At 38.1% G+C, this 15,309-nt stretch overlaps 1 protein-coding gene across 3 annotated transcripts in view; it reads right to left on the bottom strand.

The window, feature by feature from the left end:
• Window positions 1-15,309, bottom strand: part of SMARCA2 (SWI/SNF related, matrix associated, actin dependent regulator of chromatin, subfamily a, member 2) — a 115,614-nt gene that overhangs the window by 36,525 nt on the left and 63,780 nt on the right. For all 3 annotated transcript variants that reach the window (XM_058824535.1, XM_058824537.1, XM_058824536.1), the window contains exons 25-28: window positions 11,808-11,971; window positions 10,817-11,044; window positions 8,142-8,219; window positions 2,403-2,621 (exon numbers count right to left, since the gene is read on the bottom strand). In XM_058824535.1, the coding sequence (XP_058680518.1) occupies window positions 2,403-2,621; window positions 8,142-8,219; window positions 10,817-11,044; window positions 11,808-11,971 (689 nt within the window). The remainder of the gene's footprint in view (window positions 1-2,402; window positions 2,622-8,141; window positions 8,220-10,816; window positions 11,045-11,807; window positions 11,972-15,309) is intronic.

Below are 15,309 nucleotides of genomic sequence, written 5' to 3' on the forward strand. Positions count from 1 at the left end.
GAATTATAGTAGTAATTACAATGCACTATGAAGTACCTTGTCCTAAAAGGCAATTCAGTGAATTTGAAAACTTGCTTAATTACTCAACAGAGAGAAGCGAGAATAATTTCTCTCAACAGAAGAACAAGCCATGGCGAAAAAAGGGTAGTATATGTAGTATATGCACCATCTTGCCTGGCAAGATTTTTAACTTGGCTTCACAATACAGTCTCACAAGCAAATATAAGAAACAATTACTACCAAGCGTATGGAGACCTGCTAAGAAATTATTTTCAGAGTAGTGCTTTATAGCTTTTTATCAAATGGTCCATCACTTCAGTGTTCTTACTGTCTTTAGAAAGACAGAATAGAAGGTATGCCTACTAAATCTCAAGAGAACACCAAGTTGACCAGAAATTCACCCAAGGACAGGCTTAAAATTAGGAGTAATTTTGCTGAAGAAAACTTGAGAATTATTCAACAGGGGCATATGCTAAATCCTCTTAGGAAGGAAAGACTGACTGTATGAAACATGGTTTTGAAAAGCTGGCAAGGAAGTAGAGCCACCGAAAAGGATTAAGGTCTTACACTGGATCAAAAATTTAACATGAGACAATACCTTCCATGTTAGGAAATGAACTACTGAACTATGAGGTTGTACCACAGAAGTTATGGAAAGAACTCCTCCTTACTCAAATGACGATGCAGCTGGAATTCTGATGTCTAGCTTTTGATCAAACTTGTAGAATGATGTCAGTCACATGGACAACAACTATGGGAAGTCACTGAAAACGATCAGGAGACTCAGAAAACAGGAACTATGGGAAAAGACTGCATAATCATGGTAAACTTTTTGAACTTACTCAACTGGGAGACAACTCTCCTATGACACAAAGAAATAAAAAAAAAAGTGCTATCAGGCTACTCTGCATGAGCAGAGTTACTAGGACCATGTAATTAGATGAAAATTCAACAGGAAAATAAAATAAAATATAAAAGCCAAACAGTCAGAAACAATCCACTGCAGACTTCTAAATTCACTGCTCAGAAATGCCTAGAAGAGGTAAGATCCTGAACTTCTATTATAAATGACATAGGACTGTATGATTCTGCCTGCAGTATGACAGGGATCACAGGATTTCTTTTAGGCCTGCTATTTTTGACAATAAAGCCCTCAAAACAAATATTACAGCCAACTGAAGCCACAAAACACAAAAGCCAAAGCTAACTTCTATGCTGCCATAGCCAGAGTGTTCCATCATTAAAAGAAGTAGTTTAAAATGACCCTGAGTAGATGTACACTATACTGCATGCACTTCCACTGCAGGATAAGGTAAATCTTCAAGAATTCAAACAGGAATTAAATTTTTTAGATCTTTCTTCCCCACTTGAAAATGTCAGGTATCAAACCTCTGCAGTTTCACAGACTTGCTTAAACTTACAGCTGGTGAATAATTCAGGCCTTTTCTCCCCTAAGCAACAGGTCTGGATTAGCTCTTAGTACAGTACTGCACCATGCAGTCTCCCAAACATCCCATATTAAACTAAGTAGGTAAGATTTTTATCTATCTGTAGGGAATTACACAAAACCTACACTGTATATTCTTGTTGCTATTGTCTGTAATCAAACAGACAAGTTTTTAAAACAAAACTTACTCTGTCAAACCATTTAAATTAGTTTTGCACTTATAATATTTCATTTATAAATTTTGGAAATCATACTATAACAAATTTTTTGAAAAGCCTTGCCAACAATCACCTTTTTACCATGCTCTCACTACCACACTGAAAAGACACATGCATTATTATCCATGTGTATGGAATGTAGATTTCAAAGAACAGCAAGAGACAAAATCCCAGATTTGGTGTTAGTTTAGTGTAGAACCTTTGCTTTCAGGTCTTAAAATTCTTAAATCATTTACCAAATGTTTTGATCTCAGTGGAGTTAACAAATGCTCAATACTTGGAAATTAAATAGCCTGAGAGAAAGAAAATTTAAGTGAAAATTTCTGGATTCTTAAAAGGATTAAATATAGGCATTAAAAAATATAATAAGCTTGTGTGGCACAGAAAGTTTAAATATATACTGACTAATGGTTTTCATGAATATTGAACAATTCTTCATGCATCTGAAAGACGACACACGCAAAAGTACCTGAAGATGTAAGATCCATGCAAATAAGAACACTTGCAATAGAATGCTATCATAGTCCTGACCCAGCACTTAGTAACACTCATTTAAGTTTGTGGAGAGCAGTTCAAAACTTACTTATATCTTCAACATAGCAGTAAAAGCTGGATAATGAGGATATTTTAGGCCTAAAATTGTGCTCTCCCAGTGCAGTCTCCAAAATGAGAAGAAAAACCTACCACAAATGTGTAAATTTCAAGTGTACAAAACTACCAACCAACCAACAACCTACCCGCAGCCACTGTTTCTCTGTGAGAGCATCACTGTAGTCCACATCCCTGCGCTGACGGGATCCTCTTCCAAATATTTTCTCTTCTTCTTCTTCACATGTGAGCCTTTCAACTTCAGCATCATCCTTAATAATCCAGGATGGTAATTCATCCTCCTCCATCAAGCGAGGTTTACGTTTAGGGTTTCTGGCATCTTCCCTGCGACGATCCATGTCCATGCGCTGCAATGACAATTGGCAAAGGATAAAAAAGTTTTAAAGGCAATTATTAAGTGAAATACGTCAATGCCCACCTCTCTAATAACTCTTGAAACTTTAAACAAAGTCCTTCCCAGACATCTCCCTTTCATAATATTCCTAAATACTTCTAAAATGCATCTGTAAAAAGAAGCTACACTCAATTGTTAATTTCCAGTCATATGCACTATTTCACAACTAGCTTTCACTGAAGGAACTAAGACAACACACTGCCAGGTGACACAAAACAGATCACAATAACACTGCTGTCCCCATAAGGTTTTACTACTATGTAACTAAAAAGAGTAACTAAAAATACACTAGTTTTGTTGCCCTGAATATTAGAAGAAAATTTAAAAGTTGGTACAAGCAACAAAGACTCAAAGGAGAACTAATAAATTCAGAGAAAGGCTTGTTTACACAGAGCCAGAAAGCCAACACGCTTGAACCCCTGAATTTTTTTCTGATTTTATTGTTGTATCAGACAAAAATCAAAATGCAAAAATATCAGATAAGCTTAGGTGAAGTGCTACAAATAAAAGAAGGTGATGTTAAGACTTTCAGCTGAAATTTAAATAATCATTCATTTCACATGTGGTAAACAATAGCTCAGACACGGAGACAGACGATACATTCCTACAATCTACTGTTGACTTATCAGTGAGGTGTTTTATAATCCTCCTGGGGAAGCATCCACCTCTGTCGACTACATACTGACCTGGCCCTCATGGTCCCATGAATTGCACCTGCATTGCCTTAAGTGCTCAAATCAGATAATATGAATAGGCATTTCAAATTGGCCTTTTGAAGACTCATACTGTACTTAACACTCAGTAATCAGCTGCTAAGCAGAGAAAACAACCAGATGGCCACCAACATTTCACTTTTCTATTTGAAACAAAATATGTAAATAGACTGGCATCAGAATTGGCTGTAGCATCATACAAGGTTACTGCTTTGGCCACTAAAACTTCATAAAGAAACCATTCTCAATTATGTACAAATGTCTCCCTTGTTAGCCAAAACAAACGTGCATTAATTCAGAGGTATTATCTCTCCAGAGGGACAGCTCAAACCCAGCCAAATTTAAAACCTGAGGCTTGGTAATGGCACCATTGAACATGCTGAATCTTCTCTCATCTTGGGACTTCTCAAACACAAGCATTTCTAAAACACGACCTCAGGAAGTTCATCTTACAACTTGTTTTCATCACCTTCCCTTGTGCACTATCCAATTTCTAAACTCAGTGAAAAGCAGAAAGCAAGAAGTAGTCTTCAGTCTGCAGGTCCAACTATGTTAAAGAAGCAACTATAAATACATGGGCGTTTTCCCTGCTCCCTATTACTTCAGACAACAGTGAATGGGATATGCAGCCTGTAGTTTTTTACAGCAGACTTCCATATTTCACCTATTAAAGAACATTCCATTCAATTTGAATTAATTTCAAGAAGTCTCATTCAAGCAAACATGTGGCTTGGATTATTCTAACCAGACAACCAGACAGCTGCACCAAGAGACAGCTCAAATGGGATAAATTAAATAGACTGCTCTATTTCTATTATTTAGCTGAGAACCTGAACGGAGTCAAAAGACATCATATTTTTATGCCATTAAAAACATGAACTCAATGCTGAAACTTTGTATTTTTTCCCCAATGACTATGTTTCTCTGTCTAACACAAAAACTGAACACTAAGATAGTGTATTATTGTAGCTGTTTTCTGATATAACAGTGCTTGGGAAGGAAAATTGAAGATAATCTCAGTTAATCTCAGTTAATCTGAGATATCAGAGATTTTTTTTTTCCTGAGGATACTACTCAAACCATATTTACACCTGGGAAACCTCCAGTTCTATCTTCCCATCTCTTTCCAAAACCTGTGCTTCCAAGAGACATCTAAATTATTTTTATATAACTAATAATGATATGTTTTCTGTCATCAATAAGGCCTAAATGCTAAAAATAATATGCTACCACTACTTAAACCTAAGCATAGAACTTGAACGTTGGCACACTCAAGCCCTAAAATTTCCAGTTTAGAAAAACCACAGAACACTATTGTCCTAACGGTGGATGGTTATCTTAAACTTTCCAAATTACAACTAGAAGAGTCCTTGGAAGAAACATCAAAACCATTCCATGTAAAAGTTTTGAAATTATAACTAAGATAGCCCTTGAAAAAAAAACATTCAAATCACTCTGTGTAAAATCTGTAATTTATACACCCAGTTCTAGTAGATTGCCATTTTCACTTCAAGGACATTAACTGTAATAGCACAACTGGAGTTTTGGTACCCATTTGGCCTTCCACTTGAAAGGCATTTTTACATATAAAATCATGTTCTTTTAATGTTTTCTTTACTTTATTTAAGCAGTTTTAACAGTAAAGGGAACTATTTCTTTTCCAGAGAAGTAGCTTATTGAAGCATTCTTAAAAAATGACCAGAGTTGTACAGGTCACATAAACCACCTGATTTTTCTCTGAGTATTTTCCAATTTTTTTTTATGATGTGAAGCCTCTAAAAGCCACAGGAACAAAGTCCACTTGTACACATCTTCTCCCTGAACAGTGTATTTAGCTCCACAGCCACATTTCAGGTCCTGCAACACTTCTAACCTGCAAAGTGACTATAGAAAAGATGCCCATGGAACTGATCTTTCTTGTTGCTCACTTCAAATAAGTAAAATACATGCTTTTACACACCTAAGACACTAAGACACCCAAACACATTTTTGTTGGGTATTGCAGACTCCTGAATTCTGATTACATATGCACAACTTTTAAAGGGAATGAAGTGGCACAGGTATAACTACAGCAAGGAAAATAAAGACTACCTTTTGTTTTTTATCTGACTATGTAAGACTTGAAATATTGATAAAAAGACAAATAGCTCTAACTGCCAAACTTGCTTTTCACATTTTTCTTTTATAGACAAACAGTTTACAAAAAATTAAAACCATTTTTTTTATTAACAATTTAAATTATTTCTTAGCCATTAATATTTAACTACAAGCTTACTATCTTACTATTTTCAAACCCTGGCTTTCAAAGCGTGTAGTTTTGCCTCTTAAAATTTTTACTACCAACTCCTTACTTTCCCTTAAAAACTTCCATGTAAATTAATACGAAAAACATACATTCAGCTCACATAGCTTCACAAATGACTTGGATGCAAGACTTGAAGGGATACTACGCAAGTTCACAGACAATAAAAAAACTGGGAGGATCTAGTCACTACCTCAAAAGCAGGGAGGGACTGCAAAGAGACCTTGATAAATGAGAGGACTGGGAAATTACCAACCATATGACATTCAAAAAGGCTGAGAGCTAGATTCTGCTTCTGGGATGGGGCAGCCCTGGGATGTACTGACAGACTGGGGAATGAGATGCTGGGAAGCAGCAACACAGAGAGGGACCAGTGGGTCCTGGTTGATGGCAAGTTGACCATGGTCAGCAGTGCCCTGGCAGCCAGGAGGGCCACCCGTCTCCTTGGGGCATCAGGGACAGCATGGCCAGCCAGGCAAGGGAGGGGATTGCCCTGCTGTGCTCTGCACTGGGGCAGCCTCACCTCAAGTGCTGAGGGCAGCTCTGGGTGTCACAGCATAAGAGAGATACAAAACTATTGGGGAGTGTCCAAAGGAGGGCCACAAACATGGTGAAGAGCCTTGAGAGGAACCCTTATGAAGAGCAGCTGAGGTCTCCTGTTTTCTTCAGTCTGGAGAAGAGTGGGGGGACACCTCATTGCAGTCAAGCTCCTTGTGAGGAAAAGACGAGGGGCAGGCACTGATCTCTTCTGTGGTGACCAGTGACAGGACTGAAGGGAATGGCCTAAAGTTGTGTCAGAGATGGTTTAGGCTGTATATCAGGATAAGGTTCTTTACCCAGAGAGTCGTGGAGCACTGGAACAGGCTCCCCAGAGAAGCTGTAACAGCACGAAGCCAGACAGAATTCAGTAAATGTTTGGACAATGCCCTCAGACACATGGTGTGATTCTTGGCTTGTCCTGTGCAGGCCCAAAAGCTGGAATCGACCTTTGTGGGTCCCTACCAGCTCAGTATGTTCTGTGATTCTGTCAAAACTGTCTTTACTCTTGACTCCTCAACTTTTTTTATATTAAATATCCTTCAAATTTAATACTACAAGTTGAAGAAAACAGATACAAATTCATCAGCTACTTTCAACCATGGATTCGTTCTTTTCTTCTGGGTCTGAAGGAGAAATCAGAAGCTCTTTTCTAGCTGCAAATCCACATTCACAAAAATCAGGGTATGTTCAGTCAATAATTCAGATGAAATTTATTTCTTTTGAGTTGTAGATCAAATAGCCATCTTTTGATTTGTGTCATGTAAATCTCCTTACACTCAAATCACTGATCGAAAAGTTTAAAAAGACAGCTGTCTGTAAGCACTCCTTTTCTCTGCAACCTGGCTTTACTGATTTCAGTTCTGAGTAACTCTTAATGAAGCCCAGCACAAAAACACGAAATTGGCAAATCAGCAAGAGAAAAAGAAGAGCCATACGGGGGAATATGGCCTTTTCCAACAGTGTACATGAACAATTGTAACTTACAGAAAAAGGGCCCCTGCATGCTTGTGTAACAGCAAATTTTTACAGACGAATTCGTAAGCAGAAGACAATGAGGGAATAAAACCTGTACTGGGCACACAGGTTTTTGCATTGGTCCTATCAGCAGTTGTTTCTGCAGATACCACCAGATACACATCCATTTATGCACAGGAGTGTCTTGTTTCACCTTGCAGAAGAAAGCTGCCTCTGTAGAATTAGAGGGCCTGGTGCTTTACCTTCGGTATTTTAAGTATTGCCCTGTACTGGTGTCAGTGGAGCCCAGAGGTCCTCTAGCAATCCTCAGACTGTACAAACACTAAAAGGCAAGAGCTATGCCTACAAAGGCGTTTCAGTAATTATTCCATCAGTGCTGAAGTATCATAAACAAAAAGGGAAGTAGTAATAAAAAGAAGTGGCTCACATTTGAACCACTAGCTCTATTTTGATAGCTGTTGCAACAGTTGTAGCAGCAGAGATGCAGCTGATTCCTGATAAAACCATCAACAATACCTCAGTTAACTCACCAAGAAAACAGCACTGTTAGTCTACTAATTTATGACACTGTTAAGTTCCTGTAGCTGTCCTTGCCAATATCAAAGTCCATAAGTAAGACAAAATGTTGAATAGTAATAGTATGCTGTAGAATTAGCAAGACAAACTGTGACTGACACTTTTGAACTATAAATTTCTCAGGTTGTGTCAAACTCTTCCTCTAGACTGTCACTATTTCACTGACAGCAAGCAATCTCTGAAGACTCTGTGTCACTTGAGGAACTCTGTATTTAAGCAGACTAGACTTTTTTCCTCAGATGAACAACACAAGTAAATAAAACCTACTTCTCTAGTAAAGTTTTGACAAACCTGAGTGATAAAAAGGTTAAGGCTTTTATTAAAAACACTAGAAGAAGAAGATTTTTCTATGATTACACATCCTCACCATAAAGAGATCAAATTCCTCCTCACGTCGAGCAATCATCTGATTCAGCGTCTCATCATCAGGAACTTCATCTTCTTCCTGGTTAGAAAGATGGATAAAATTATTACGAAGTACTCACATGCACCTTGAACTAACAGTCTCCCTCAGTTCAGAGCTCCACTGGCCCTCTTTCTCTGACAACATGTGGGAGCACTTAAACTGAAATGAAACCTTTTAAAGTGTTCAGCTATTCAGAAGTAACAAAATAAGATGGTAAGAATGACAAATGACAATTATTACTCCCTTCAAAATTTGAGAATGAGGAAATGACCAAATACAAAACCAGGAAATTTTGGCTTGTGGTTTTCTTGGCTCAGAAGCACAGTTAGTGCTTTGGTTAAAACAGATGTATTTCTGTGCTGCTATTCTACAATATTCCTTCAGAAATACCATTCTAGATTTTGAGGGTTTTTTCCCATCAAAGCAAGATGACTGAAAAATTCCTGATTAAATGAAAAGAACAAGACATGTTTTTATGCTGGAAAATAACCCTGCCTGAATCACTTTCTCTTGACCATTTTCTGCTTACAAATTGAGATGTGAAAATTTTATTGCAAAATGGATTATTTAATAAAAACAGAAAGAGTCACTAGAAAAACAATTTAGAACTGTAGTGTTCAACTGAAAATATTAAAGCTGAAACCATTATGATACCCACTTTAAAACAAAGCCTAAAATATTCAGACTTCCTCCCTGAATTATTCTGAAACCACAGACAACAGGTCACTCTACGCAGGGCTTTCTGAACAAATATTACACTATGCTACAGACCTAAGTTCTTCCTACGCTCAAATGTGAAAAGTTTAAAGCTTGCTTAGCATGGGAATATTTAACTAGATTATCAGTAAACAATATCTTTGTTAGATGTGCCAGTTGGCATCTGTAAGTCAAAGCTGTGTCAATATTGTTGATAATTTAAGTAAGAGGTTTACTTTTTTCCCATCAATCTCCCACTTGACACTCAGTGCTGCTGAAATGAAGGAGCAATGGCTGACCATTGCAGGATGGTGCACATTCAATTCCTCCTAGTCCTCAAGAGGCTGAGTGTTTGGGCAGAGTTTTGAATAGTCTCTGTTCATAAAGAAGTATTAATCGAAAGCTTCAGCTAGGAGTCAGACTACAACATCAATGCTTTAAAGACTGATGGTGGGCTATGGCAAATAAACAGTTTTTAAATCTGCTTGCTTCAGGATGGCAGATTAAGTATATAACACGCAAGAAACAAATTGTTCTGAAGTCATCTACAAAATAAGGCATGTCATGCAGGCCTAGCAGCAGCCCTGACTTCTGAAACACTGTCAGATAAATGCTTCAGAAACAAATGTACTCCAATTTTTAAAAAAATTCAGAGGATTACTGAAAATGTCTGCTGGTTTCCTACTCATATAGGGAGTGTGGTCTGCTTTAGAACTACAGGTTTACTTAATCAAAAATGGTACATACGAATATCACCAAATTTCTGCATTAACACCACAAATAAGACAATTACTGATAAAAAAGTTTTGTCACTCTTCTTTAATTTCTATGAAAAATGCTAAAACAACACAAAATTTCATCTTAATCATGCTTTTCTAAATGCTCAATGCAGAGTTTACACAAGAGGATTAATGACTAAAGAAGTAAACTCCTTGATCTTTGAAACTTTACTCCATATAACGAAGATGCTAGTGAAACACAGGCTGTAGAATCTCCTATGAGTGTACCCCTATTCACACACACAGGCTCCACTCAGAGGCAAGATTGGTCTCAAAAGCTCTGTCTTTAACCAGTTCAGGGTATTTTCAAGTTGGGAAAAAGTCAGTGCTGATCAAAAATTTCTCTTTGTGCGTCATCAGTATAACTGACACATTTATTTAATTTCTCCCAAATACAGCTTTTGTCCAAATATTGAATTTTGTTCAAATTAAGGGAAGAATCTGCAATGACAGGTGAAAGAATAGACTTATCATTCCATACTCAGAGTTCCATAAAAGAACACAATGAAAAGAGGACACTCAGTGTCCTTCACTTCCCACTATTAAAAGAACCTCACTTCCCACTTTTAAAAGCAAAGACTTGACAGCTCTTTTAAAACCGCTAATTATTTCTGAAAGAGAAAGTGGTGATGAGAAGTCTGGGCTGGACATGGCATCAGAAAGAAACAGTTACTTTTGGGCTTGTCCTAAGCCCAAGGCATATCAAAGCAGATCTTAACTCTTAAATAGATTCCAAATGAAGTACAATAAGCGGGGTCCTTCAAAACTGAACCTAGGTAGTACTAGCTGCTCAGCATGTCTGGAAATCAAAGTGCCTAGCAGAACACATATATTGGACTTAGGAAATGGTTTATAATGTGTTCTGGAAAAAAAAATCTCTGTTTGAATGCAATTATTTGCCAAAATTATAAAGGCTAGATTGGGTTTTAAGTTGGAAAGCATACTTCTACACTAAGATTTAACCATAACCATTACATCACAACCAGTAGTTTTCAATCTATTACTGTGACCATAAAAAAAGATAAAAATTAAGTTATTTCTCTAAATGGATGGTAAGAAATGATAATGAAATTTTTAATTTCAAGAGTTATGACAATCTTTGTAAATGATGAATAAAAGAAGAGTCAGTACTTCTTGAGTAGTTATTTCTAACCACCTTACCTCATTTTCTTCTTCATGCTCCAATATAGCTTGGAGGAAAGCTCTCCTTTCATGGCTTGAAGATTTCTGATCAAACATTCCTGCCTGAATAACTTTTTGATCTACATTCAGCTTATACTTTGCCGCAGCAAGTATCTTCTCTTCCACACTGTTCACAGTGCACAGTCGCAGGACTCTAACTTCATTCTGCTGACCAATTCGGTGAGCTCTATCCTGGGCTTGCAAGTCCTATTAGGCAAAGAACACAGAGAATAATTTAACAGAGAGAGTGAACACAGATAGTAAAACTCTTTTTAGTCTCGCCTCCCGTACATTTTACATGTGGTCATTGAGTATTATGTGAATTGAATACATTTGCACAATAACTGAAAACACACACACAACTATGCACTTCCAGGGATATTGAATTTACTTTCTTACAAATAGGGGAAAAAAAAGGTGGCAAAGGCATAATTCAATCTACCCCTTCTGGCTTTTTAAAACAAGCCAAAGTGGGTGTGATATCATCTTCTTCTGGTATCTAGTTACTACTAACCACCACAGAGTAAGTTGTCCTCAGACCAAGACTCACATGATCACTCACATGGTCACCTTATTTCATGAGACAGGCAGCATTCAGCATGGTGTGTAATACTTTACTGAAGCATTACAAACTACCTACCAAAGGCCAGTGACTTGGTTACTATATCCTAAGGGTTAAAGAATGAGTACAGTTATACTAATGAAGCAAGTTTATAACACTCCTAGCACTGAGGATACTCCAAGACTCAGATAAAATATATATATAGGCACAGAATTAGTTCACCTATTCAAATGAAAACATTTCCTGATTGTGGCAGTTTGCCTCACTAATTCCTCTCAAAGCAGCATTTTATGTCTTCCTTGGATTTTTTCCTTTCATCCCAGGCTACATCATCTATTTAAAGAAGCAGTTCAAAAAATCATCATGGATTCTTTGCACATTTTATGAAGATAAGAAAATAAATACAACCTGATGAGGATTCCAGTCACTGTCAAAGATTATAACAGTGTCAGCAGCCTGGAGATTTAAGCCTAGCCCTCCAGCCCTTGTACTCAGCAAAAAGATAAAGTATTGTGATCCAGGTTCATTGAACTTCTTCAACAGAGCAGCTCGATCCTCTGATTTTGTTGTTCCTGAAAAAAAAAATTAAAAATATCATATACTAAAGTTGTGAACGGAAATAGTATAAATGTAACATCTGTTGCTAAAACTACATGTGAAAGGGTATTTTAGTGCACTGCTTTTTGACATCTCTGCCACATTTTCCATAACACTGGCCATGAATGTTTAGGTCAACTGTCTATCACACCTATGAGATGGACTTCTAAAGGTCTCTTTAAATGCATTTGTTTTGACATTTTTAAAGTAGATGTTAAAATGTTGGCTAACATTGTTATACCTTTTTGTAACTCATATAAATTTCAATTGAAACTACTATATACAAACAGAAAAGAGCTCTAGTTTTGATTAATGCCTTCTGGCTAGAGCAGCATTAAATATTCTTAAAAGCTACTTATATAGAGATTTATCAAAATGTCACTGTTTGCCTTGGGAGTCATAGTTAATGCCAAAAGACTGCAAATTCTTAAACTTCAGGGTGATATAATCATAGAAGATGACACGACAATTTTTTTTTTATTACTATGGTGGGTTGTTCCCCAACTGGCTTCCACATATAGACCCCTGCCTCCCCACACTCAGCAGTACATGGGGAGGAAATAAAACAGAAAAGCTCCTGTACTGAGAAAAAGGCAGCTTAATAGAAGTGAAAGGTGTGTGTGCAAGGACAAGAAGAGGAATTTATTTACGTTTCTCAGCAGCAAACAGATGTCCAGCTGCTTCCTGGGAAGCAGGGTCTCAGCACCTGTAATGACTAATTGGAAAGACAAATGCCATGGCAAGCAATGTCCCTGCATCCTCCACTTTTCCCTCAGGTTTTGGTTCAGGTTTATAGCTGTTCGTAACCCTTTGGTCAGCCTGGGTCAGCTGTCTTACCTGGGTGCCAGTTCAATGCAGCCTTACAGGCCTTGGGGGAAAGGTGTGTTTGGAGAGAAAGCCTTGACACTGCAAGTGCTGCTCAGCAATAGCCTAACAATAGCCTAACTGGGGTGATGTCACTGGTGGTGTAACAAGTGCAAAGCACAGCATTACACTGGCTGCTAGGAGGAAAATTAACTCCACCCGTCTGTAGCCACCACAATCATACAGCCAAACTGCGAGCCCACTGCTGACACAGTGAACCCAATAAGCTTGTGAACTGGGTAGGAAACACTCCATGTAAGAAGTCATCTGGGCAGAACCTGGATAGATTATATCCCAGTATGAAAGTATCTGTCATTATGAAACTGGAAAGGAAGAAGAATGGTTTATGCAATTTAATAAACTACCTGAAAAAGCCAATGAGGTGTATTTACCATATTGCGTCTTGCCATAAATATTCTAGCATGAAAAGGAATCCATTTAAAAATATATGATGTAAAGTTATCTAAAACATTTAAAATGTAATGTAATTTATTTGTCTTGAATAGAAGTATTAAAGCACATGCAGGCCAGAGGTATGAAGAGGGCTTTGTTAGCATGCCCTCTGCTCTTCAGACAGTTTTGGCATTCTATGGCACAGTGAGATAGCTCATTTGTGTGTCCATTTCATAATCCCAATTTACATTCAAGGATAATACTGGTTCAACTTCATGTTCATTAATATTAATAAAAGATGAGAATATTTCTTGGTACTACTTTTTCTTCTGATTAAAGCATGAAGTTAAGAGTCAATTTAAAACACTGTTAAAAATGTTCAGAAGAAGCTTTAAGTCTCACTCACACTCTTCTCTGTATTTACCTGAAATCATTGCTTCTCTACCAAAAAGCATTCTGCTAAATGCTGCTGGTCCTATGTAATACTACTATGTATGAGATAAAACATTAAGCAAAAATGATCACTATTTAAGAAGCTCAGTATGAGGTAGAGATCATCATCATGGAAGAAGACCAAAATGGAAACTTCTTTCGCACTGGTTTAAAACTTACATGGGATTATTTTTAATTTTTCTTTCATAGAATTGCAGGACTCAATTAGCAAATCAAATAGATTTGCTCTGAGATCATCGAGTCCAACCTTTGATCAAACACTACCTTGTGTACTCAATTACAGCACTGCGTGCTACAGCCAATCTTTCCTCAAACACTTTAATGGATGGTGACGTTCCCATGTTCCTGGGCAGGCCATTCCAATGCCCAATCTCTTTCTGTGAAGAAATTCCTCCTAGTGCCCAACCTGAACTTCCCCTGGTGCAGCATCAGACAGTGTCCTCTCGTCCTGTCACTGGCCGCCTGTGAGCAGAGACTGACCTCCACCAGACTACAGCCTCCTTTCAGGGTGTTGTAGAGTGTGATGAGGTCTCCCCTGACCCTCCTCTTCTCCAGGCTAAACAGCCCCAGCTCCCTCAGCTGCCTCAGCTGCCTCTTCCAGGACGTATTCCCAGACCCCTGCCCAGAACCGCTGCCCTTTTCTGGACATGCTCCAGCAACCTCAATGTCCTTCTTGGAGCGAGGGACCCAGAACTGAACACAGAACTGAGAGTATGGCCTCTCCAGTGGGTACTCACTGAGTACAGGGGGTCAATCCCTGCCCTGCTCCTGCTGGCCACACCATTGCTGGCACAGGCCAGGATGCCATTGGCCTTCTTGGCCACCTGGGCACTGCTGGCTCACGCTCAGCTGCTGTCACCAGCACCCCCAGGGCCTTTTCCTGTGGCAGCTTTGCAGCCACTCTGCCCCAGCCTGTGGCACTGCCTGGGGTTGCTGTGACCCAAGGGCGGTCTGTGAATCTACTGGGGATACATTCAATCCCCTCATCCAGACCATCCACAAAGATATTGAACACTCAACAGAGACACTGAACAGAACAAAGATATTAGTATCTAAAATGTTTCTAAACCATCTTTTTGTTTGAAGTAATAAAACATATCTACACATGAAATAATTGAGGCTTTTGATCAACCTGTGAAATTCAGGCATCACACTGAAATTCAGCTACCTTGTGAATGATAGCAGCTGAATTTTAAACAGACAAAAATCAATTTATTCCACTGGAATACAGGCCTAACACTGGCATTATCATCTCTTATCATGAGAAGATTTTCAGGTAACTTAGATAGTGATGACTGATTGGGAACCTTGGATTTTAAACCGTATGTGAAAAAGAGATGAGCCTCGAAGCAGCAAATCTATACATAAGCTGCATTCCTGGTATAGATCTGAATGTTTATCAGAAGAATCCATTGACCAAATGGTCCGCAGATTAAACAGAAAAAATAAAACACTGAAAGAGACAGAGAGAAATACTACCAACAGAAGCAAAAGTACGTCTTTCTCAGTACCTTCTTTGTGTAGAAGAATATGAGAAATTCTACTAAACTGCCACTGAAGGGTCTACTGGCATAACTTCATGGTAAATACACTTGCAAGATTA

Source organism: Ammospiza caudacuta, chromosome Z (assembly GCF_027887145.1).
Source record: "Ammospiza caudacuta isolate bAmmCau1 chromosome Z, bAmmCau1.pri, whole genome shotgun sequence".
NCBI classification, from domain to species: domain Eukaryota; kingdom Metazoa; phylum Chordata; class Aves; order Passeriformes; family Passerellidae; genus Ammospiza; species Ammospiza caudacuta.